Here is a 23,615-nt window from a genome sequence, read left to right as displayed (position 1 = left end):
GTACATTACACATATACAAAGACAACGTAACAAAATTGCGCTGGTGTTCCCGCAGGGAGGATGCGCACAGCCGATCCGATCGCCTCGTTACCATTCATACCTGGATAAAGAACAATTTGGGCTTCCCAACCAGACTTTTACATTTATCCCCTCGGAAAAGCGTGGTTAGAGATTTTATTGCCATGGCCCCGTCCGTGCCGTAGATCTGTCCTTCCTCTCCGTGACTCAGGAGGATACAGGCAAAGCAGGCGTTGTCGCTGTGGTTCTGCTGAGCCGCTGAGGGGAGAAATGAAATATCTGGTTATAGATACAGGCAGACAGACAGACAAACATCTCCATACTCTATAGTCTGACCTGCCAGCTCGTCGCATATTTCACACCATGGCAATGTATACTCCATAATTTATTTATTATTTATTACCAATCTCTTACATATTCCGTTGAGCTTTACAATTGGAACATTAATAGAACAAAACTGGGTAATAACAGACAGATAAATAGGTAGGAAGGCCCTGCTCGCAATCTCTAAGTCAGAGCACCTTATTTTCATTGATAACATGGTTTCCAGAGATGTATCTGACAAGCGGCGGAGGTGTACACCATAGTCCCAATATGGCTGCCCCCACCACCAGCTTTGAAACCCTGGCCCTGATTCAAAGGTGGATGGTAATGTCGCCATGACTGCATCTTTTTACACAGCGTGACTGCGTCATTATGCTAATGATTCGTACAGAGACGGCACAATAAAGCTGCTGTTTTTTGTGCAGACGCAGCGGCATGACGTTGCGCCACTGGACACTGTAGAGGAGCCGAGCACCCGTGAAGACTGAGCAGCGAGCAGCATCCTCGCCATGCAGCAGGAGATTAAGTGTGGGCTGGGATGGGGAGACTCGGGTCGGTGTTGGGGGGGTTGGAGATGAAGACATGGGCTGGGGAGATGCCCGTCTTAGAGACATGGAGAGCAATGATGCTCAGACCCAGAAGGGAGGCTGGGAAACACAGAGTGAGGGTGAGGCTAAGGGACACAGAGGGAGAAGTTGAGAGACACAGAGGAGGCGGTTAAGACTGAGAGACATGGGGGACTAGAGGCTGGAGTGATCGTAGGTTTGAGTTACGGGGCAGGAGGCTGTAAAGACAGGAGTCTGGAGAGACACAAGGGGCAGGAGACTGTAAAGACAGGAGTTTGGAGAGACACAAGGGGCAGGAGACTGTAAAGACAGGAGGTTAGAGAGACACAAGGGGCAGGAGACTGGAGTGGATGCAGGGAGGCAGGAGGTGACACAGTAAACACAAGTCTGGTTGACCCTCTGTTGTATGATGATGAGATTGGTCATATTTGTACACACAGGCATCTTCTGGACCATGTGATCTCCTATATGAATAGTGAATATCGACTGAAGGCAGGGAGGATAAAACAGTGGTTGCAGAGAAACCACCATGTAGGTAAGGTGTATCTGCAATGGAATGGAGAGGAATGCTCCCAGAGTGACAAGAAACGGGTGGCATTTTATGTTGACACGCCCCCAATCATTTTTTTGCGCAAGCGAGCCTTATGTTACCGGTATTTACACAGGTAAGCAATGTTGTACACTTATGTGCGGGCAGCGCTGGGCGTCCCTAGGCTCGGGGTAAGCTTTTGATCCATTAGCATATTTTCGCAGCAGCGTTGCGTACAAAATCACAGCTGTGATCGCAGTAGTGTCCATCTCTGAATCAGGCCCCTCGTCCACATAACCATGCCCCAAACACCTAATTCACATAACCATGCCCCAAACACCTAATCCACATAGCAATGACCCCAACACCTAATCCACATAGCAATGACCCCAACACCTAATCCACATAGAAATGACCCCAACACCTAATCCACATAGCAATGACCCCAACACCTAATCCACATAGCAATGACCCCAACACCTAATCCACATAGCAATGACCCAAACACCTAATCCACATAGCAATGACCCAAACACCTAATCCACATAGCAATGACCCAAACACCTAATCCACATAACCATGCCCCAAACACCTAATCCACATAACCATGCCCCAAACACCTAATCCACATAGCAATGACCCCAACACCTAATCCACATAGCAATGACCCAACACCTAATCCACATAGCAATGACCCAAACACCTAATCCACATAGCAATGATCCAAACACCTAATCCACATAGTAATGACCCAAACACCTAATCCACATAACAATGACTCCAACAAAAAACTGAATCCACATAACCACAAACACAACACGTAGTCTACATAATAACGCACCCAGCACCTCATCCATATAATTATCGCACCCAGCACCTCTTCCATATAACCTTGTACTCAGCACTTAACTTCCCCCATTTCAGCCATAGTTCAGATTTTGCCTGCTTGTCACTATGGAATTTTGGACTGTCCCTAATAAATGGTTATTTCACATATATTTACCATTTAGCAGTAATGTCTCCATCTGTTCACAGTTCTTGTCATTGTGTACAGTTACATCAAATCCCAGACTTTTGAAACATCGAAATAAGTCACCGGCATCTTTATCTGTTCCATTCCGTGTGCACATTCCTGAAAATGTAATGAAATTAATAAATGTTCTGCTGGATGGATAACAGGAGTGTATAAAGATAAACTGCTTGTGTCTGATTAAATGCAATTTATCAAACACCACAGGAAAGAAAAAGCAGCATGTTCACCAACACAGACAGCAATTTGTGGACTCAATAAACATGAGAATGCAGCCTATCCATTCATTAGGAGCCAGTGACATCACTGAGTGCAGCCTATCAATTCACTAGAAGCCGGTGACATCACTGAGTACAACCTCTCTATTCATAGGAGCCAGTGACATCACAGAGTGCAGCCTATCCATTCATTAGGAGCCAGTGACATCACAGAGTGCAGCCTATCCATTCATTAAGAGCCAGTGACATCACAGAGTGAAGCCTATCCATTCACTAGGAGCCAGTGACATCCCCGAGTACAACTTATCCATTCACTAGGAACCAGTGACATCACTGAGAGTGCAGCCTATCCATTCACTAGGAACCAGTGACATCCCCGAGTACAACTTATCCATTCACTAGAAGCCGGTGACATCACTGAATACAACCTCTCTATTCATAGGAGCCAGTGACATCACAGAGTGCAGCCTAACCATTCACTAGGAACCAGTGACATCACTGAGATGCAGGCTACCTATTCACTAGGAGCCAATGACATCACTGAGAATGCAGCCTATCCATTCACTAGGAGACAGTGACATCACTGAGAATGCATCCTATCCATTCACTAGGAGCCAGTGACATCACTGAGAATGCAGCCTATACATCCACTAGGAGCCAGTGACATCACTGAGAATGCAGGCTACCTATTCACTAGGAACCACCATTATTATGCAATATGGAGTAGTGTGATAGAACATGCAATAACAAAGACTCATTTAAATTTCTTTTACACACTACATGTATAGCGGTTATCTCTCACAGGCTGTATGTGCCGTTGTGGTTAAGCTTTATAAACAGCAGGTACAGCAGTGGTTATCCCTCAGACAGCATGTGTAGCAGCGGTTATCCCTCAGTGACAGCATGTGTAGCAGTGGTTATCCCTCATAGACAGCATGTGTAGCAGTGGTTATCCCTCAGAAACAGCATGTGTAGCAGCGGTTATCCCTCAGTGACAGCATGTATAGCAGCGGTTATCCCTCAGAGACAGCATGTGTAGCAGTGGTTATCCCTCAGAGACAGCATGTGTAGCAGTGGTTATCCCTCAGAGACAGCATGTGTAGCAGTGGTTATCCCTCAGAGACAGCATGTGTAGCAGTGGTTATCCCTCAGAGACAGCATGTGTAGCAGTGGTTATCCCTCATAGACAGCATGTGTAGCAGTGGTTATCCCTCAGAGACAGCATGTGTAGCAGTGGTTACCCCTCAGTGACAGCATGTGTAGCAGTGGTTACCCCTCAGAGACAGCATGTGTAGCAGTGGTTATCCCTCAGAGACAGCATGTGTAGCAGTGGTTATCCCTCAGAGACAGCATGTGTAGCAGTGGTTATCCCTCAGAGACAGCATGTGTAGCAGTGGTTATCCCTCAGAGACAGCATGTGTAGCAGTGGTTATCCCTCAGAGACAGCATGTGTAGCAGTGGTTATCCCTCAGAGACAGCATGTGTAGCAGTGGTTATCCCTCAGAGACAGCATGTGTAGCGGTGGTTATCCCTCAGAGACAGCATGTATAGCGGTGGTTATCCCTCAGTGACAGCATGTGTAGGGGTGGTTATCCCTCAGTGACAGCATGTGTAGCGGTGGTTATCCCTCAGAGACAGCATGTGTAGCGGTGGTTATCCCTCAGTGACAGCATGTGTAGCAGTGGTTATCCCTCAGAGACAGCATGTGTAGCAGTGGTTATCCCTCAGAGACAGCATGTATAGCAGTGGTTATCCCTCAGAGACAGCATGTGTAGCAGTGGTTATCCCTCAGAGACAGCATGTGTAGCAGTGGTTATCCCTCAGAGACAGCATGTGTAGCATGTCTGTCTATGAAGGAACAGAAAAGCAGCGTCACCTGTTTGTTCAGCAAAGTTTTTGTTGTTAATGATAATGCATCTGCCGACTTTCCCATAACTCATCGTGTACTGGAACTCTGGGGTAACAATGCGGAAGTTGGGTTTCTCCGTCTTCTCCGGTTCATTTTTCTTCTTTCTATTGGGATAAAAAGCAACAAAGGAGTGAGGTCAGCTGAGCTCACATTTTACTTTATCACTGAACCTAAAATACCAGCTTGCCCTATATACAATAACCTCTGATATTCCCCGTTCTTGCTGTAGGGGTTTGTCAGAACTCAGGATACACAAGACTATGTAGAGATTACTGGGGGATATTTCTTTCTTATGCACAGCAGACTTCCTGTCTTTAAACCTTTTTGTATGACAATGAATGGAACCTTATTAAGTCACATAAGAGTGACCACAAAGAACAATAGCTTGTAATAAAACTAGGGTAAAATGTAAACACAATAACAAACATATAAAACACATTTACACACAGGGGTTGGGCTGACAATTATCCAGGATTATAACTTTACTCACAGAGGGGCTCATGCAGCAGAGGACAAAACTGCAAAGCTGCACACAAGCAACTCTGCAATTCCATCCTTGCAAATGGAGCAGGAGCTGTATGACACCCCGACTGTATTTGTCATCACAGCACTGCGGTCGAGGGCACGGGCTGAGATAACCATCACGACCTCAGCTTACGCAGGCTGGCCGGCTTGCGAGGCCAGAAAACTGCGTTCTTGGACACAGCCCCTGGCCTTGCCACTCCCGGAAAAAGGGACCGACGCGCCCCCGAATCCGGGAACACCAGCCATTTCCGCCCCTTAGATGCCTCTGCTTGTCATTCAGGCAGAGACATAGCAGGGGCTTCATGCGATCAAGTAGGACCCCTTCTGCACATTCACAACGGGTCCTGATAATCGGGAATCTGCGTTGAGAATTGCACGCTGACTCAGCCCCAGAATAAACTATTTATAGTTCAATTTAAGAGGCTGAAGTACTCCAAGAATCCTTCTGAATGGTCCTTGGGCGATGTATGTGCCAATGCTTCAGCATACGTATTAGCTACTTTTACATCTTAAATTCTTCTCTTAAATTCCTATAACTAATAATAGTCTAGTTATGAACTACGGCGACCTAAAGATAAAAAACAAACCTGTCCTTTTCGCCTCATAGTTAATCTTGCAAGGTATGGCATTCTTCCCAGCAATGTAACACTGCACTAATGAGAATACAGAGAACGATTAATCTGATCCAAACTGCAAATCAAAGCAGATGTGCTAGAATCTAATGCAGCGGATACTGGGGCTGATTCAGACCCACTCGCGAGCGCTATGCACTCGCAAGCGGGTCGATGGTGGCCCAGTGCGCATGCGCACGACGAAGTCGGCTCCATCGTGCGCATGCGCGAGACCCGGATAGTGACGGGCAAACCGTCGCTCCGGATCTCGTACCAAAGGGGGCGTGCTGTCGATGTTGAGTGACAGCATGCCCCCTTTGGTGGGCGGGCCGGGGGAGTGGCTTCCCAAACGGAGGCGTTCCCATGTGAACGCCTCCGTTTGGGGGCGGCCCCACTGACATCACGAGTGATGTCAGTGGGAGAGGTTTCGGCTGTGCGAGAGCCAAACTCTCTCTGGGGCTTGCGGCAACGAGACCCTACCACAAGGGTCTCGTCGCAAGCCCGATGGTCTTGACCATCTCGACCATCTTCCTGGCCGCTCGCTATAGCTGTGGGTGGTCATTCACAGCTATGCGAGCGGCCAGGAGGCCGCTCTAAAAAAACAAGAAGGACAGCCCTGATTCAGAGCGAGCGCTCTGTCAGAGCATCCGGCTCTGAATCAGGGCCACTGGCCTGTAGGTATTATAAAGGTACTGTAGTGGAAGTTGCAATTGCCGGATGTACTGATGTGTCCTCATACACCTAGCGTCTAGCGCCATATAGCGCGAGACGACCGATGTGACCGTGATGCTCCATGAGGCGCAGCGCACTGAACTTTTCTTATTTGCATCGCACACGCAGGCATACGCCACTCACAGTGCACTATGGACGCTGGGCTGCGACTGTAAGCGCACAAGAAATAGTTTTAATAAACGTGCAAAGTCGCAGATGAAGCACAACGTAACTCGGCGTGAGGAGAACCCGTGGCCGCTGCATCGCAGTGCTCTTTACACATATTCCATCGCACACGGATGTACAAATATCACACATCAGATTGATCAGTGCGATCTAGTGTTGTCGCTCCCAAGTGTTCTATTAATGTGAAAGATGCTCAGCGCGGCCGAGTCACGTGGGACCTGGAACGCCAAGATGGGTTAATTGCCGCGACATCAGCAACAGTGTATGAGGACTTTTTCTACAGTGTGTGTCTGTGTCTTTTTTTTTTTCACAGCTGCACTGCAAATCCCAGCGAACCCTGGATGCCAGATCATGCTGGTTATTGTGGCAACTCGCCGCTAACTTGCAGTTTATCACATCCTAGCTGACATCTTACTTCCACTTACATGCCCCCATCCACAGGGCAAAATCCGGTGTTACGGTGCGCACCCTATAGGAATACACCTCCTGTGTAGGACTCAAAGTCCCAGGTATATAAGAAATATATAGTACCTAACGAGTTATTTGCCCCATTCATTATCTTCATGGTGCAAACTTGGAGTATAGAATCTGAGACCCTCATGGAAGCCTCTGGCTTATACATTTCTGTCTTCCCAATCAACGATCGTCCCGACTAATACATCACGTGACAATTACGCTCTTGTGTCACATTTGAGACCAGTCCTGAAAAAGTTCCTACTTGCTGTCTGACCCACCTAGAGTTTACCTTATGGACTAGCCCACAATTACCCTCTCCCACACCAGGTAAGAGGTCTCCTACTTTCTCGTCTTGGACCTTCAGGAGGTATTGGATTCTCAATGGGCGCTCTATCCTAGGCACGCACTCAGAGTTCTCTGAATCGCAATCCCGTCTACAGCTCCCGAACTCTCCCTTTCATCAATACCTCCAAAGATGCAGTCTGTAACCAAGGAATGAATAAGGCGTACCTTTAATAACCAGCGGCAATAGAAACAAATGCTGGACAAGCCTGATGTACAATTTATTTCTATTGCCGTTCTAAATCTATTGGTCAAGGCCGCCGAGGATTAGCAGGTTTGACAACTAGCTGGTTGGTAAATATACCCCAAAGACTCGTATAAAACACATCGGAAGCACTTTGCGTCATCACTCTTCTGACCAGATCATCTGGACCATCTACATAACTTCACTGAAGTCTCCTCAACGGATAACGAACCTCACAGAAGTAGATGGGAGCATAAGATGGGAGTTGTCTTGAAAGCTGGGGATTGGTTGATCAGCTGGTAAAATCTTTCTAAAACACTCTGGGCGGAACACAGCAAAGGGAGAAATGCGGTCAAACCCCCAAATTGCGGGTTTGACCTCATTTCTCATATGCGCAAAGCGCTGGAGTGCTTGGATGCAGAAATGGCGATACCCTACAGAAGCCTATGGGCTTCAACATGGAGAGTACTGTGAGAGGGATCCCTTCCAGCACCCCGCCCCCCCCCGGCACGTGCGTCCTTCCTGCCATGCGCAGAAGGACGCCACAGGGGCTTCTTGGTCATAGACCCGGAAGTCCCTCATTTGCAAAGGGCCGCTCTTACCGAGAGAGCTATCCTTTACGCATTCCTTCATGAATGCGAAGAGCGGCGGAATACACCGTGAATCCTGCTGTCTGTGTGAGAATAAAAGAAAGTACTTATATACCCTACTACCTATGGTATCTTGTCCCTTCCACGATGCGCGGGTGTGGTATATTTTCCCGACATTCATCATGTGGACATGGTCGTAATATCGACATGATAAAATGTCCACATGATTAGATTGTTGACAAAACATTCCTGGTGGTCTAGTGGAGACAAACCCTGCTCGACTGGCCAGGTGCCCTCCGGGTATGGCGGTCAGCTAATGAGTACTTCCCGCTGATTCTGCGTTGCTTTCTGCAGTGAGTATCGCTAACCCCTAACCTTCCCCCTAGTGTCTAACCTCCTCGCCCACAGCCTAACCCTAACCTTCCCCCTAGTGCCTAACCTCCTCACCCACAGCCTAACCCCAACCTTCCCCCTAGTGCCTAACCTCCTCGTCTGCAGCATAACCTTCCCCCTAGTGCCTAACCTCCCCTCCCAAGCCTAACCCTCCCCTCCCAACCCTAACCTTCCCCCTAGTAACCTCCTCGCCCACAGCCTAACCCTAACCTTCCCCCTAGTGCCTAACCTCCTCGCCCACAGCCTAACCCTAACCTTCCCCCTAGTGCCTAACCTCCCCTCCCAACCCTAATCTCCCCTCCCAACCCTAACCTTCCCTCTAGTAACCTCCTCGCCCACAGCCTAACCCTAACCTTCCAACCAGTGCCTAACCTCCTCGCCCACAGCCTAACCTTCCCCCTAGTGCCTAACCTCCTCGCCCACAGCCTAACCTTCCCCCTAGTGCCTAACCTCCCCTCCCAAGCCTAACCCTAACCTTCCCCCTAGTGTCTAACCTCTCCTCGCCCACAGCCTAACCCTAACCTTCCCCCTAGTGTCTAACCTCCTCTCCCAACCCTAACCTTCCCCCTAGTGCCTAACCTCCCCTCCCAAGCCTAACCCTAACCTTCCCCCTAGTGCCTAACCTCCCCTCCCAACCCTAACCTTCCCCCTAGTAACCTCCTCGCCCACAGCCTAACCTTCCCCCTAGTGTCTAACCTCCTCGCCCACAGCCTAACCCTAACCTTCCCCCTAGTGCCTAACCTCCTCGCCCACAGCCTAAACCTAACCTTCCCTCTAGTGCCTAACCTCCTCACCCGCAGCCTAACCTTCCCCTCCCAAGCCTAACCCTAACCTTCCCCCAAGTGCCTAACCTCCCCTCCCAAGCCTAACCTTCCCCCTAGTGCCTAACCTTCCCCCTAGTGCCTAACCTCCTCGCCCGCAGCCTAACCTTCCCCCCTAGTGCCTAACCTCCCCTCCCAATCCTAACCTTCCCCCTAGTAACCTCCACGCCCACAGCCGAACCCTAACCTTCCCCCTAGTGCCTAACCTCCTCGCCCACAGCCTAACCCTAACCTTCCCCCTAGTGCCTAACCTTCCCCTAGTGCGTAACCTCCCCTCCCAAGCCTAACCTTCCCCCTAGTGCCTAACCTCCCCTCCCAACCCTAACCTTCCCCCTAGTAACCTCCTCGCCCACAGTCTAACCCTAACCTTCCCCCTAGTGCCTAACCTCCCCTCCCAAGCCTAACCCTAGCCTTCCCCCTAGTGCTTAACCTCCTCGCCCGCAACCTAACCCTAACCTACCCCCTAGTGCCTAACCTCCCCTTCCAAGCCTAACCCTAACCTTCCCCATAGTGCCTAACCTCCTCGCCCACAGCCTAACCCTAACCTTCCCACTAGTTCCTAACCTCCCCTCCCAAGCCTAACCCTAACCTTACCCCGACATGAAAATGATCGACACAAAAATGGTCGACATTTTTTTTTAGGATTAGGGTTAGGCACTTACCCAGATGTTTAGGCACCAGGTGGGAGGGTTAGGCACCAAGGGGAGGTTTAGGGTGAAGATTAGGGCTAAAAAAAAACATTGTCGACCATTTATGTGTCGATCATTTGCATGTCGAACTTTTTACATGTCTAACTTTAGTGTGTCTGACTTTTTTCCCTGTCTAACTACTGAATGTCTAACATCTGGTTTCTATCTAGACATTGTCTAACTAATCACTGTCTATCTCTTATACCACACCCTCATAATAAATGTTTTCTTCATTTGGAAAAATTTGTGTATTATAGCAATAGCAATAATAATGACTGCACAATAATGCATTCTCTGGTATGGATGATAGAAGTCACCACTGATGGGTGTGGTATAAGACACAGACATTCTTTAGTATTGCATTATTGTGTAGTCATTATTATTATTGCTATAATACACTATTTTTTCCAAATGAAGAAAACATTTATTATACAGTTATTATATACAGACGGCTTGCGGCCGCTGCACCGTTCAAAAGCAGCTTTGGATCTTCCGTGTGTCTCTATTTGCACCAGTGCGCTTAAATTCACGCCAGGATGCGCATATTTTACAGAGCAAGATGACCATGTGTGCAGGGGAGTAGAGAAGAAGACCAGCAATAAGCAGGGAGGTTACGGGCATGTTATAAACGGATGGTAAGGGCACATTTTCAGGTCCATCGTGCTGTACCTTTATTGGGAGCCTTTTTGCGCCTCAGTGTTGCTCCCCACCACATTACTAGGAGAAATCTGAGCAAAGTCCCCCACACACCCAATTGGCGCATATAATAAAGACACCCCCTCCCCCCATAGTGTCTAACACACAGTGACCACTGGAGCCCATGGAAGCCACCCGTGCTCTCACACTACAGCGTTGCACTGGCAGAGCTGATGCAAGATTGTGAGACAGGAAAAGGCATTTTCACACTGTCTGAGGTAAATCAATATCCTAGGAGACAAAGCATTTAAAAAACAAAAACACCACCACACATCAAAAATCCTGTCACGCTATCCAAAAGCAACAGAAAAAGGTCTGGTTTAGTCTAAAAAAAAAAAAAAAAGCTCACGGTAGATTTCATCTAACAAGTTCTGCTCAGTCCAAACAACGCTCATTCATTCTCCCAGCCCGAGGCCTGAGCATTGCAGCGACAAGGATAGAACCAGCATTTCCTTCTCTAGGTCATCTAAAAGCATTATCGCAAAGTTATATTCGCAGATGCTTTGTCTAAATACATAGCAGCTGTGATTCCACAAAGTAGAGCCGCTGGTACGTGTAGTGTTAGCTGCGATTTCATAGTGTACAGCCACACGTGTATAGTGTTAGCTGCCTTTCCACAGGGTACAGCTGCATATACTCAGAGTGTTACCTGCAATTACTACAGCTACACACTGTACATGGAGGGGCGATTACCTGGGCTCGTCATTAAGCGGTACTGCACTCTGCATCGGAAAGCAAGCTGGGTCTCCTGCACGCTGGCAGAGTTATATCTGGTCTCCAGAGCTGCCGGGAAGACCACCATACTCGAGGCTGCTGTATACTGAGCCGTCCTGCTGTGGCGTTTAGCAGGCCCAGAGGTCTGCCTGAGTCAGCAGTGTCCTGCTCGATTTTTCTATGGGGACATTGAAACTTCTCTGTCACTTCTCTGCTGGGTTTATTCAGGCCTTACCCCTCATTGCTGACCGGAGCATAAATCCGGACCCTCACCATTCACTCTGCGGCACATAAAGCACACACTATGCATTTCACACGTGTGTACTGTACATGTGACCTCCCCCCCTTTGCAAATATTCATATGTCGGCTGAACCTACGTATCCATTAGTTCATGCACAACACTAAAGTTACCAGCATCTGAGTACAATCTCCAGGGCCAGCACATACAGGGTGTAAGCCAGTAATGCACACACATAGCTACATGCGAGTAAGAGGCATCTCCTGCTGGACCTTCCGAGACCTCCGCACTGTCCGGAACCCACCTCGCGGCTCTAAGCCCCTTCTACTATTATATTATTAATCCACTGAGATACATATTTAAGACATAACTAGGACACAATTTGTGACAAGATGTTTGACAGCAGAGCTTGCACTCTCAACGGGCTACAAGCAGAGTCAGCCATTTAGAGACAAATAACAGTATAATGTACAGGATCAAAGTTAATTATTTCCTCCAGAATGTCAGCTTGTGTATGCTGTCAGTGTACCCGTCTCCTACAGAAAGCGGAGGCGACTTATCATGCAGCCAGTGACATCGGCGCGGTACCACATAACCATTTTGAGGCGCCGATTCCTGATGTATTGTTAGACGGAATTCTAATGAACTCAGATGACCATAAAGGCACCCCCCCCCCCATTTATGCTACTAAGGTGATGCACAGGCTGTGATTGAGTAACTTTTGGTAAAGGTTAAATGTTGAAAATGTATTATAAATACACAGGGCCGGCACCACCTCAGGGGAACTTATGCAGTCACCTAGAGCGCCAATGGCGAGGGGATGCCTAAAACACTGAACGACTGACACAGGGCCTCATTCATTGTTGTACGGAATCAGTATGATTTGCGTTCGGCGGTTAGAATCCCGGCAGCGGCTGCCCGACATGGGTGAAAATCCCGATCGTCCCTAAGGTAAGTATAGACAAACCTAATTCCCTCCCCTAACCCTCCTTAGGGCTGCCTAACCCTAACCTTCCCCCCCAGTGCCTAAACCTAACCCCCCCACTTCCCCGCCACCAAACCCTAAGTCCCCCCCCGGGCGGCTGCCTATCCCTAAGTCCCCCCCAGGGGTACCTAACCCTCCCTTCCCCTAGCCTTACCCTAACCTCCCAGGGGGGTGCCTAACCCTAAGTCCCCCCGGGAACCCTAAACCGAACCCTCCCCCCCTACGGCTATCCGCGCTTGGCGTCCCTTCAATCGGGTTGCCGGGCGCCAGTCTCCCGGCGTTGGTAAAATTACAGGCGTCTAGATTTAGATGCCTGTCATTTAACCCTCGCCGGGATAAAGCAGTCGGGAAGCCGGCTGTCGGGATTAGGTGCCGGCTTCCCGATTGCATACTAGTTGTACAGTATGGCACAGCAGCAGGAAAGTGTCTGTGCAATACGATACAACTAATACGCTAATGCGGCAGGAAGAGACGTGTCAATAGATGCAGATCTGCTGCGATACCATTGACGTTAGGTTACTCCGATTGCCCCTCGCAGCTTCGTAGCAGAGGCCAGGTAGTCTGCCTTTGGAAGACGCGGAACGTAGCCTGGCCACACCCACAAAACAGTGAAGACACACCCCGCTTTGTAGAAGGATCCCATTTGCCGTCCCCCAAACACAGCAGCATTTCAATCAGACTACGGCTTGGGAAAACTGAGAGCGATCTCGCAGGGGGAGACCTGCACGTGCGCAGTACAGATCCTGCACATCCGCAGGTCTCACACAATCGCAGTACGCAAACCACCGGGTGTGGTATATTAGGTCGACATTCATAGGAGTCGTCACGAGAGTGTCAGCATGGTCGAAATGCCAACATGCAGCAGGTCAGCAATCTTCATGCGGGCACTGCAGAAATTACGACATGACAATGGCAGTAAACCATCCCCAGTGCTCTAGAGTCGTCTCCAGAGGCGTCTTCTGGGTCCCAATGGTTATGGCGCAGAACTCTGATGGAAGGACGGTTCCGGTAAGTATTCTCCCCCTATCCCTAACCCTTCCTCTAGTGCCAAAGCCTGTCCTCTCTCTCCCCCCTGCACACTGATCATTACCTCCCCCTAGTGTCTAACCCCAATGTTGACATGCTGAGAATGTCGATATGAGGATGACAATATCCACATCATTGTGCATGGCAACCACATGAACTGTGGGCCTGATTCAGAGCCGGATGCTGTGACCAGAGCGCTCGCTCTGAATCAGGGCCCTTCTACCTAAAAATGGAGCGGCCTCCTGGCCGCTCGCATAGCTGTGGGTGACCACCCACAGCTTATGCGAGCGGCCAAAAATATGGTCGCGATGGTCAAGACCATCGTGACTATCGTGCTTACGACGAGACCTGCGGTAGGGTCTCGCTGCCGCAAGCCCAGGAGTGATTTTGGGTCTATCAGAGCCGAGAGCACTCCCACTGACATCACTAGTGATGTCAGTGGGGCCGCCCAAGACGGTAGGCGTTCCCACAGGAACGCCTCCGTCTGGGCAGCAACGCCCCCGGCACGCCCACCATAGGGGGCGTGCTGTCACTCACCATCGACAGCACGCCCCCTTTGGTGCGAGACCCATAGCGACAGCTTGGCTGTCGCTATGCAGGTCTCGCGCATACGCACGACGGAGCTCCCTCCGTCGTGTGCATGCGCATTAGGGCACCATCGACCCGCTTGCGAGCGCTCAATTAGGCCCTGTATCCCTCTTGTTAAAGCCCCTGTGACACCACCCCAGTGAATGCTCCCTGATGACAAAGAGGAGAGTCAGTCGGGTGCCACCCCCACCTCCTGACTGCTAAAGCAAGAAGCAGCATGGGTGGGGGGCAGCGCTTTGGGTTCTCCCATGGCTTCCTTTGGCCCCATGAACACGACATATACTACCCAAATGTCCACAAGGACATTTTTATGGAAATAAAGGACAGTGGGGTATTAGGCTAGGAGGAATAAGACAAAGGCTGTAGATTGGCCAAACGTGAATACACATTTGACCAGTAGTAATGACCCTGAACACCGCAATCTGTACAATGCATCCGCGCTGTAACCGTGCTCAGAAGCACCCAGAAACTCCCTTTTCACGCAGAGAGATCAGTCGACAGACAGATCAATCCGGCCGCACTTTCAATCTCTGCTCGTGTGTACGCATGGTACGACGCGAGCGCAGTTGGCAGATACCCGTGGGATATTCCTGACTCAGAAATAGTCCAAATGTTACAGATCATTAGTAAAACTTTTGGCTGACTCTACAGGAAGTCGCATTAGGGCTCAGTTCTAGTTAAAAAGTTACATTATTTCCAGTGATAAGTTATTGTTTAACCTGCACCAGTTGTTGAGGAAGTGGAGGGCGCTCTTGCTGTGCAGCACTGGTCCCTATGGGCTGGCCTGACACGTGCAACCATGAGCCAAAATTCATGAAAAAAGATTTCAAACCGCGACGACCCACAAATAGCGGCCGAGCAGCTAAATCAGGAGACGGCTGCCCTGAACTGAGGTGGAATGCTGGTATCAAAGGGAAACACGTTAAACAGGCCAGGAGGTAGCGGTAATCGGTCACGCTTCAGACAATACTTGTTTAACAAGTGAACTGTGTACAAACAATGACAGATCTTCTGTTCCCGGATCTGCGTCCTCTATGGCTCAGAGAAACCACATAGATAAATGCTCCTTATGCTGTCGGCAATGCCTTGGATTTAGCACTGAATAGACTCCTTATTGATTATACACTCATTTATCTGCTAATCAACTAATTAGTGATAATAGATTTCAACACAGAGGGCCTGATTCAGACCCAGACGCTAAGCCGCGAACGCACGCTATGGCCGATAGGCGCCCATCTGCGCATGCGTATGCATCAATATGCGCAAGACACTCACTGCGCTCAGGAATTGTGCGCTCATAGTACACAGACTGGACGCTACTTTGAGTGACATATTGCGCCGTTTGCGGGTGGTAACAGGGGAAGGTGCTTGTGAACGGGGGAGTGGTGCTGCGCACGCAGGCGTGTCTAGCCGTCAAAACTGAGTCTTATGGGCGTGCATAATTAGCATGGAACCGTCATTGTACACGTCACTTGGTTGTATTTCAGCCTGCAGTGATCGCAGTGCTTGCGGTGGGGTAGGGTCTACCTTAAGGGCTGCGAGCAGCTCCGATGTTACTGATTAATCATACACTTCCTGGAGATGACGTGTGCGAAGAAAGAAAAGTGGGCATCTATAGACCGGCGTGCGTTCGCTTTGCCGTCGCTCTCTAAGACGTAGAGGGCGTCCTTAAGCCTTGCCGTGCGATCGCGGAATTTGCATACCCTGTCCCTGATGGCAGTGAAAGTGCGCTGCTTTGCGTCCGGGTCTGAATCGCCCCCAGAGTGCCTAAGATAATGTTGAGCTACGGATGTAATGTTCTGTGATGTACACCCAGCATTCTGAGTAACACTGTTTATCCTGTGTTTCTTTCAGTTGGCAGTACTGCTATATACAACTGCGATTCACTGTCTTTGATAGGTGCTGTTTTCCTGTGTGGTTTTTCATAGTCCTCTAATTGCAGTTGGGTAGCACTGCTTATATAGTATAGTGTGTAGTCGCTCTGCCTATATACGCCCTGGCGGCTGATGACAGCTAATCAATGGAAGTCACTTGACATAGCGCAAGTTCACATCGAGCAACTTCTGCATGGGCCAAGTGCCCTAACACCAACAGCAGAGAGATGCTCAATGGGTTGAGGGAAATCGCACCTCAGCAGTGCAGCAAGATGGCTGCTGGACTGATGGTCTTTCCTGCCTACCATACGCAAAGCCCACAAAATGGCATACAGTACCAATGATGGGAAAAGGGAGGGAAATTCAGGAAATCAAGATACAGATCACAAGCCAACCACCCGCTATAACCCTGAGATACACCCAGTCTTGGCCCCACACAACTATAGACTGGACGATCTCCCACCACAGCACTATTTCAAAATGGAGACCACAATACAAATGACATTTTACACACAACCTGGCTCAGCCTTGGGGTTTATAGGCCGCCACGTTTACTTCAACACTCAGTTATATTTTATCATATAATATAGTAGTCATTTCAAATCTTTATTGTTTATCCCTAAAGAGGACCCACACCAATCTATAATGCAGAATTCTAAATATAAATGACTCAAAGCACCCCTCTCCTGTCTGGGTGTAATGTGTATATGTGTAAGGGGCACTAACACACTGGGCAGAACTGTGGGGCATTGTGTATAAGGGGCACTACCATACCTCCCAACATTTGGTGAAGCCCAATCGGGATATCCACGCACCGGAGGCGCGTGCGCTCTGGAAAAGGGGCGTGGTCAACAAGTAAACGGCGTGAACTAGCAACATGCCCTGTTTATATCACTAAGAGGCGTGCCCAGTATCTCCGAGATGCTGGGCTGCCCCTGGGCTTTCCCCCGTACTGTGCATAGATGCTGTGCGTCTATTCTCGCTCTGCCATGGCGGCTGACCCCACCTCCACACCGTGTCTAAAATGCCTTTGCTCGGCAATCAGCCATAAACATTGAATGGGTCCTGCGCACGGTCAGATTCCCGATAATCATGAATCTGCGTTCAGCTTTGCTCTTGCGTGCACTGCAGAATCAGCCCCTATGTTCGGTGTAATGTGAATACGATTGTGCTGCTGTGTGCGGTAATTTTAATTGGGGCATTATAGTGTGGCATGTGAATTTTGGGCACTGTGTGGCATTATATTACAGTACATGTAATTTAACATAAATCTGGCTTTTTCAATGAATTTCATGTGGATAATCGGGTACTACATCTTAACATATGTAAACTCATAATATAAACTTTACTATATATCTACTTATTAGACAGTGCTATCTGTCGATGTATATATATATATATATATATATATATATATATATATATAATTGATTTCTATAGCCCCACCCACAGTTCCTGAACCTATTTTTCCTGAGAAATAGCCCTGCATACGGATGTGTTATGAGGGCACGCCCCCTCCCTGGTCGGAAATGCCCCCTTTATGGGAGCACCCGTGCCTTCGGCGCGTGCATGGAAGCCCTGCCCTGCCGTGAACACTAATTTCCATCATGTGGGGGGGGGGGTGCAGCTTTTTACTTTGCCTTGGGTGCCACAAAACCCTACTTATGCCTCTGCTGCGCAGTAGCGCATTCTGTTATCAACAACGAGCGCCAATGCTTACCGGCGCTGTAGCTTACTGGCTGCTGACTGTTACCAGCGCTGTAGCTTACTGGCTGCTGACTGTTACCGGCGCTGTAGCTTACTGGCTGCTGACTGTTACCGGCGCTGTAGCTTACTGGCTGCTGACTGTTACCGGCGCTGTATCTTACTGGCTGCTGACTGTTACCGGCGCTGTATCTTACTGGCTGCTGACTGTTACCGGCGCTGTAGCTTACTGGCTGCTGACTGTTACCAGCGCTGTAGCTTACTGGCTGCTGACTGTTACCGGCGCTGTAGCTTACTGGCTGCTGACTGTTACCGGCGCTGTAGCTTACTGGCTGCTGACTGTTACCGGCGCTGTAGCTTACTGGCTGCTGACTGTTACCGGCGCTGTATCTTACTGGCTGCTGACTGTTACTAGCGTTGTAGCTTACTGGCTGCTGACCAGTACTATACTCTTATCCATGCCGCACCTTTCTCGCTGTAATGATTGCCACCCCCCATACCTTGGTGGTGCCATCGCCAGCAGCTGTGTGACGAGCCAAAATTTGTTGCTCTCCTGCTCACCCCACAAAATTCGGCACCTCTGCAGCAGCTGCTGAGTTTAAACAACCCCCCACTGAGCTCCCAGCACCACCCTACAAAACTTATTATAGTAATTATTACTACTACCATTTATTTGTATGGCAGCGCCACCTATTACGCAACGCAGAGAATATTTGTCATTCACATCAGTCCCTACTCAACTGGAGCTTACAGTGTAGATTCTACTGTATAACAAACAAGCACTAGCAATGCTGAGCACTGTGCAAACACTGCCCCCAAATGTAGAAATCCTACTTTCTTTAGGTCACATAGGATAGAAGTATATTAAGTATAGAAACTCAAGTGAAGCTGGTGTAATCCTGCAGAATTCTCAGGTGGGTGGATAATATAAAGGCGCTCCTGTGGTTCACGCCGAGGGCAAATTAGTTAAGCACACAAACTGTGACCTCCTACAACCCACATATTCACTAGTAGTTCATTCTCCTCTGACATAATACAAAAGAACACAGGAGAGCTGGGATTTTACCGTCGGGCTTAATGCAGGAAGGAAACTTGAAATTACAAAGTGCCCAAGTACAGTGCTCTCCTAAGCAAAGACCGGCAGTGACGGAACGCTGGTGTAAGCCAGAAATGACATGAATACACCTGGGGCCTCATTCCACAGATTGATGGATTCGGTGCTGCCCGAGAACGTGTAAATAAACCAGAGTGTTCTATACCCATCTAACTCAGAACGTCTCTGCGCCAAATGTACAAATGTGCATATTTACGCCGAATCCTGACACAGGGGATACAGGACCTCATTCAGAGTCGGTCGTTGCGGCCGCACGGTCGTAAGGGAAAAGGGGCCGGATATGCAAATGATGCACCCACAAGTTGCGTCCTTAATATCGGATCGGTAGCTGGATGACCAAGGGGAGGATGCGGCCGTAAGACAAAAAAAACGCCCCCTTCTCGTACGCATTACACGTCATCTCCGGGCATATAAGGATTAATCGAGACCATCGGAACTGGTCGTAGAGCTTAAGGTTGACCATACCCTCTCTTAAGCTCTACGATCAGGTCAGTGTACAAACCTCCCATGTCACGTGTGCCATGACGCTACTTTGTTAATTATGCACTCCCATAAAACGCCGTTCGCATAATGAGGCACGCCTGCGTTCAGATCTCCACTCCCCCGTTTTCAAGTACCTTCCCCTGTTACCACCCACAAACGCCTCATCCTGTCACTCAAACTACCGACCTGGCTGAGTTCAAGGAGAGAGAAATTTCTGATCGTAGCAGCTAGTTTGCGCACGCGCATTGCGAACTTTACGCATGCGCGGTTTAGCGAACATCGGTGGCGTACGACCGTGCGGCCGCAACGACCGACTCTGAATGAGGTCCACAGTGTTACCAGTAAATGGGAAAGCCATGTTACCCTATGCGGGGAAGTAGTCGGGAAGTCGACGGACGAAATCCCGACAGCCGGCTTCCCGGCTGTCTAATCCCGGCAAGTGTCTAATGACAGGTTTCGAAATCCCGATGCCTGTCATTAGGCCTACGCTGGGAGCCCGACACCCGGCTTACCGATCGAAGGTAAGCCGGGCGGGGACAGCCGGAGGGTTAGGGGCTCCCGGGGGGGACTTAGGGTTAGGCACCCACCCGGGAGGTTAAGGTTAGGCTAGGGGGAAGGGGGAGTTAGGGTTAGGCACACCCTTGGGAGATTTAGGGTTAAACTGCGGGGAAGGGGGGGTTAGGCACCCCTAAGGGAGGGTTAGGGGGTAAAAAAAAGGTTAGCGATACTTACCTTCTGTAGCTTCGGGATTTTCACCTCTGCCGGGCTTCCGCGGCCGGCGGTAAATCATACCGATTCCCCTATGCGTACCCATCACAATCTTATGAAGTGTCATATGCACAAGAGCGAATAGTGTCTGGATAGTTCTTAATAAATGTGAAAGTCCCGTTTTCCATATAACATGTAATGAGCTATAAACACCCCCCCCCCCACAACTTGATATAATTTAGTTGTGACGCCCATGGCGAGGTCAATGCCAGGAAATCAGAGGCGGTCAGATAGCGCTGCTGGTGACATCATCGTTATTGGGCATTTTTTTATCCCAGCATCTGTAAAACAAACCACCTAATAACCGGATCTGTGGGAACGCTTCTAAGTATAATTATATTGCACCTCCAAGAGGCTCGCTACCCTTGTACGTCCTTACTGTACTCATCGCTGACCCGTCCGTCGCAAGGGGCCACATATCTAAAATGGGCAAAAATTAAGATATTCTCAACTCATTGTTGTATGCATGTACACTAGAGTGACATAGTGTGAGACAGAAGTCTCCCATTTAGCTCCTATGAGAGACCCGGTTAAATATTTGCTATAAAGCTGTTCCAAATCCCTGCACCACTACCAGTTTGCAGCATACAGTACACTCACCAGCTGGTGAGCTGTATAGAACCCTGATTCGCTCCAGTACCAGTGTGCATGTAACAGTGAGTACAGCTGTACCTACTATACTTCAATAAAGCAACACCACTAATTAAGTAACTGGGCTGTTCATAGCGTGAGTCATCGCTGGTGTGTGCCTATATAGCTCTGCAGTATCAACACCTGCACACACGTCACTTCCAACAAGAATGAGGGTCAACAGTCTCTTCTTTCTATATATTTTTAAGAAAATTAATCATCTAATGTAAGTTTTGTCTACAACCAATGACTTACTATATATAATTTACATATACCACCAGTGTAGAGCTTGTATAGAATGTGGTCCACCACCGTATTAAACTACAGCCTGGAGATTACTGGAGGTCATGCCGTGCATTACGTAGGGTTAGGGTCGAGACTATTTTGTGATCAGAATATTCTTTATCTGTTCAATAAAACGTGGATTCTTCAGCTAGGCAGATTAAAATGCGGAGGATTTGAGACCATGTGCCCTCCAGGTGTGTCTCAGCCTGACGATTCCTTTACAGACTGCACAGAAGTAACAGATTATGGAAGGGGTCACAGACTATTGCACTGTGCGCACTGGGGGCGCTCACCTGTGGCACAGATCATTGTATGTGACAGAAGATTTGAGATAAAAGGACAAGCCATTCCCAAGCAGCTCTGCACTACCTTCAAATATCATAATAGTGGTGTTAATCCCATCCTACATTTGTAGGACAGTCTCTTAACGGGATCTGACACAGGTAAAAAAAGGTAGAGAATGCAGTCTGTTAAGCTGCTGTGTAACCCTTGACCCCACCACTTTGTATGAGTCCAACCATCCACACAGGGCATTTCTGCCAAGCAAGACTGCAAGTCTGTCATTCACTCTCTACAATCTAGAGAAGCATCTCTCCCTCAAAGCGAGATAAGCCATGGCTGGTGAAAAGAGCATGGCGGTCATATTAGCGTAAGGGCAAAATCAACCCAAAAATTAAGATTCTACTTGATGCTACTTTAAGTCATGAGTACTTTATATACCACTTGGATCACCTGGTGAATTAAAATGAAGTGATAAGGCCGAGCTCTACAGCAGGTAAAGTATCCAGGGCAACAGAACAACACAAAGAAAAATACAGCCAAATAAGCATACAGAGAGGGGAACAAAGGAAGGATTAGAGAGCAATAATAAAAATATTTATCTACTGTATAGCAATGCTTTTGGACCGGGTTGCCACACCATCTTAATCTATCCTGGGATGCCAGGTAGGTGGGTATATGGGCATCCAAATGCCAAAGAAGATGTGTAACTTATACAACCTCAACATGAGGCGTCTTTTTAAAGAACCTCTGGCAGAGACGTCTAGATGTAAACCCCACATGACGTCTTCCCTGGGACGGACAATCTGATCAAAATGATCACATTACCGAAACTCCTTTACCCAAATATTGCCCATATTGTTGACTCATAGACACGTACAATTGATCAGTAAGCGATTTGGGAAATTAATTTGGCAACTCCCCAGGACATGTCTTGTTAAGTTGGAACAAACCCTTTCCAAAGGAGGTATTAATTCCCTTGACCTCAAACTTTATAACCACATGGGTGCACTCAGATACATGAGGGATTGGATACATGCCCAAGATTCACATGCAAATGAACAGGACTTTATACAGGGGCAAAACCCGGATTATTTTATTTTATTTTTTTTTGCACACTTTCACAAACAGGAACTCCCTGACGATATACTGCAGAACCCTCTCGTAATGTCCACAGTGCCCAATGTGGCATCATGCCCGTCATATATTGGCCTCAACATCATCATTCCCTTTTATTCCCATTGTTGGCCAACACCCAAATCATGATGGACGGGTTCACTATACAACTTGGCTTGGGAAGGGAATCACCACCATTTGTGCGCTTCTAGACCGCTTCATTACTAGGTCACATTTCACCTCCTCATGACTCGTCTAATGCCCTGAACGTTGCTTCTCTTCTCTGTGCGGTTCAGTTTCCCTGAAAAACGAACGCACCTGAAGTTACGGGTTCGGAGTCGAATCGAGTCACGGCTCGGATCGCTTTTGGAGTCCTGAATAGAACCAAAAAAATCCCCCAAAAATCTTGGTTTTGGATTGCATGTAAAAAAGGGTCCAAATCACATTATTTTAGATGTTTTTGTCAATTTTAAAGAAATCCTAAACCAAAACTGAATCTGACTCAAAACACTTGAGGGTGGTTTTGCCAAAACCATAACATTTTTGGGTGGTTTTTCCAAAACCAAAACAGGGGCTAATTCTGAGTTGGTTGATTCCGCGGCATTGTACTCAAATTCATCTGCTAATGCGGCAATCCGCCAAATCCGTGCAAGCCTACCTCGCCAACTGTTCTAGCATCCGTAGATGCAACAGTCATCATTATTATCGGCACGTGCACCAGCCTTATTTCTGGTTGCAAGAGATCCGTCAGGAACAGGCTCCCATTCCCTGTATGCCCCGGAGATTTAGCTACAAGCCCACAGCGCTCTCATCAGGAACATCTGTGCGTCTCGATACTTGCTACCCAGAAACGCCTACTTTACATTAGTCTCCGTTCGTATAGAATGCAGCACACACATCCTTGCTTGTGACCACAGACGCATTGGTGCTGTGCACGCTCACACAATGTTTTGTGATTCAGATGCATGCATGGTCGGTTCCAAATTGGGAGATGTGTTTGACTCAGAATTCC

At 48.5% G+C, this 23,615-nt stretch overlaps 1 protein-coding gene across 2 annotated transcripts in view; it reads right to left on the bottom strand.

Annotated features, from left to right (window-relative positions):
• The window catches only part of CASP7 (caspase 7), an 89,187-nt gene that overhangs the window by 5,759 nt on the left and 59,813 nt on the right, over positions 1-23,615 (bottom strand). Inside the window, exons 1-4 of one of the 2 annotated variants that reach the window (XM_088481341.1) lie at positions 11,492-11,598; positions 4,562-4,698; positions 2,441-2,569; positions 101-276 (exon numbers count right to left, since the gene is read on the bottom strand). In XM_088481341.1, the coding sequence (XP_088337467.1) occupies positions 101-276; positions 2,441-2,569; positions 4,562-4,698; positions 11,492-11,526 (477 nt within the window). In that variant the 5' untranslated portion in view covers positions 11,527-11,598. Of the gene's footprint in view, positions 1-100; positions 277-2,440; positions 2,570-4,561; positions 4,699-11,491; positions 11,599-23,615 lie in introns of those variants that run through there. The other variant, XM_088481340.1, reaches the window with a different exon arrangement.

Source organism: Taudactylus pleione, unplaced genomic scaffold, assembly GCF_031769625.1.
Source record: "Taudactylus pleione unplaced genomic scaffold, aTauple2 ptg000269l, whole genome shotgun sequence".
NCBI lineage: Eukaryota > Metazoa > Chordata > Amphibia > Anura > Myobatrachidae > Taudactylus > Taudactylus pleione.
Note: the sequence above shows the minus strand (reverse complement) of the source record. Positions and strands in the feature narration are given on the sequence as shown.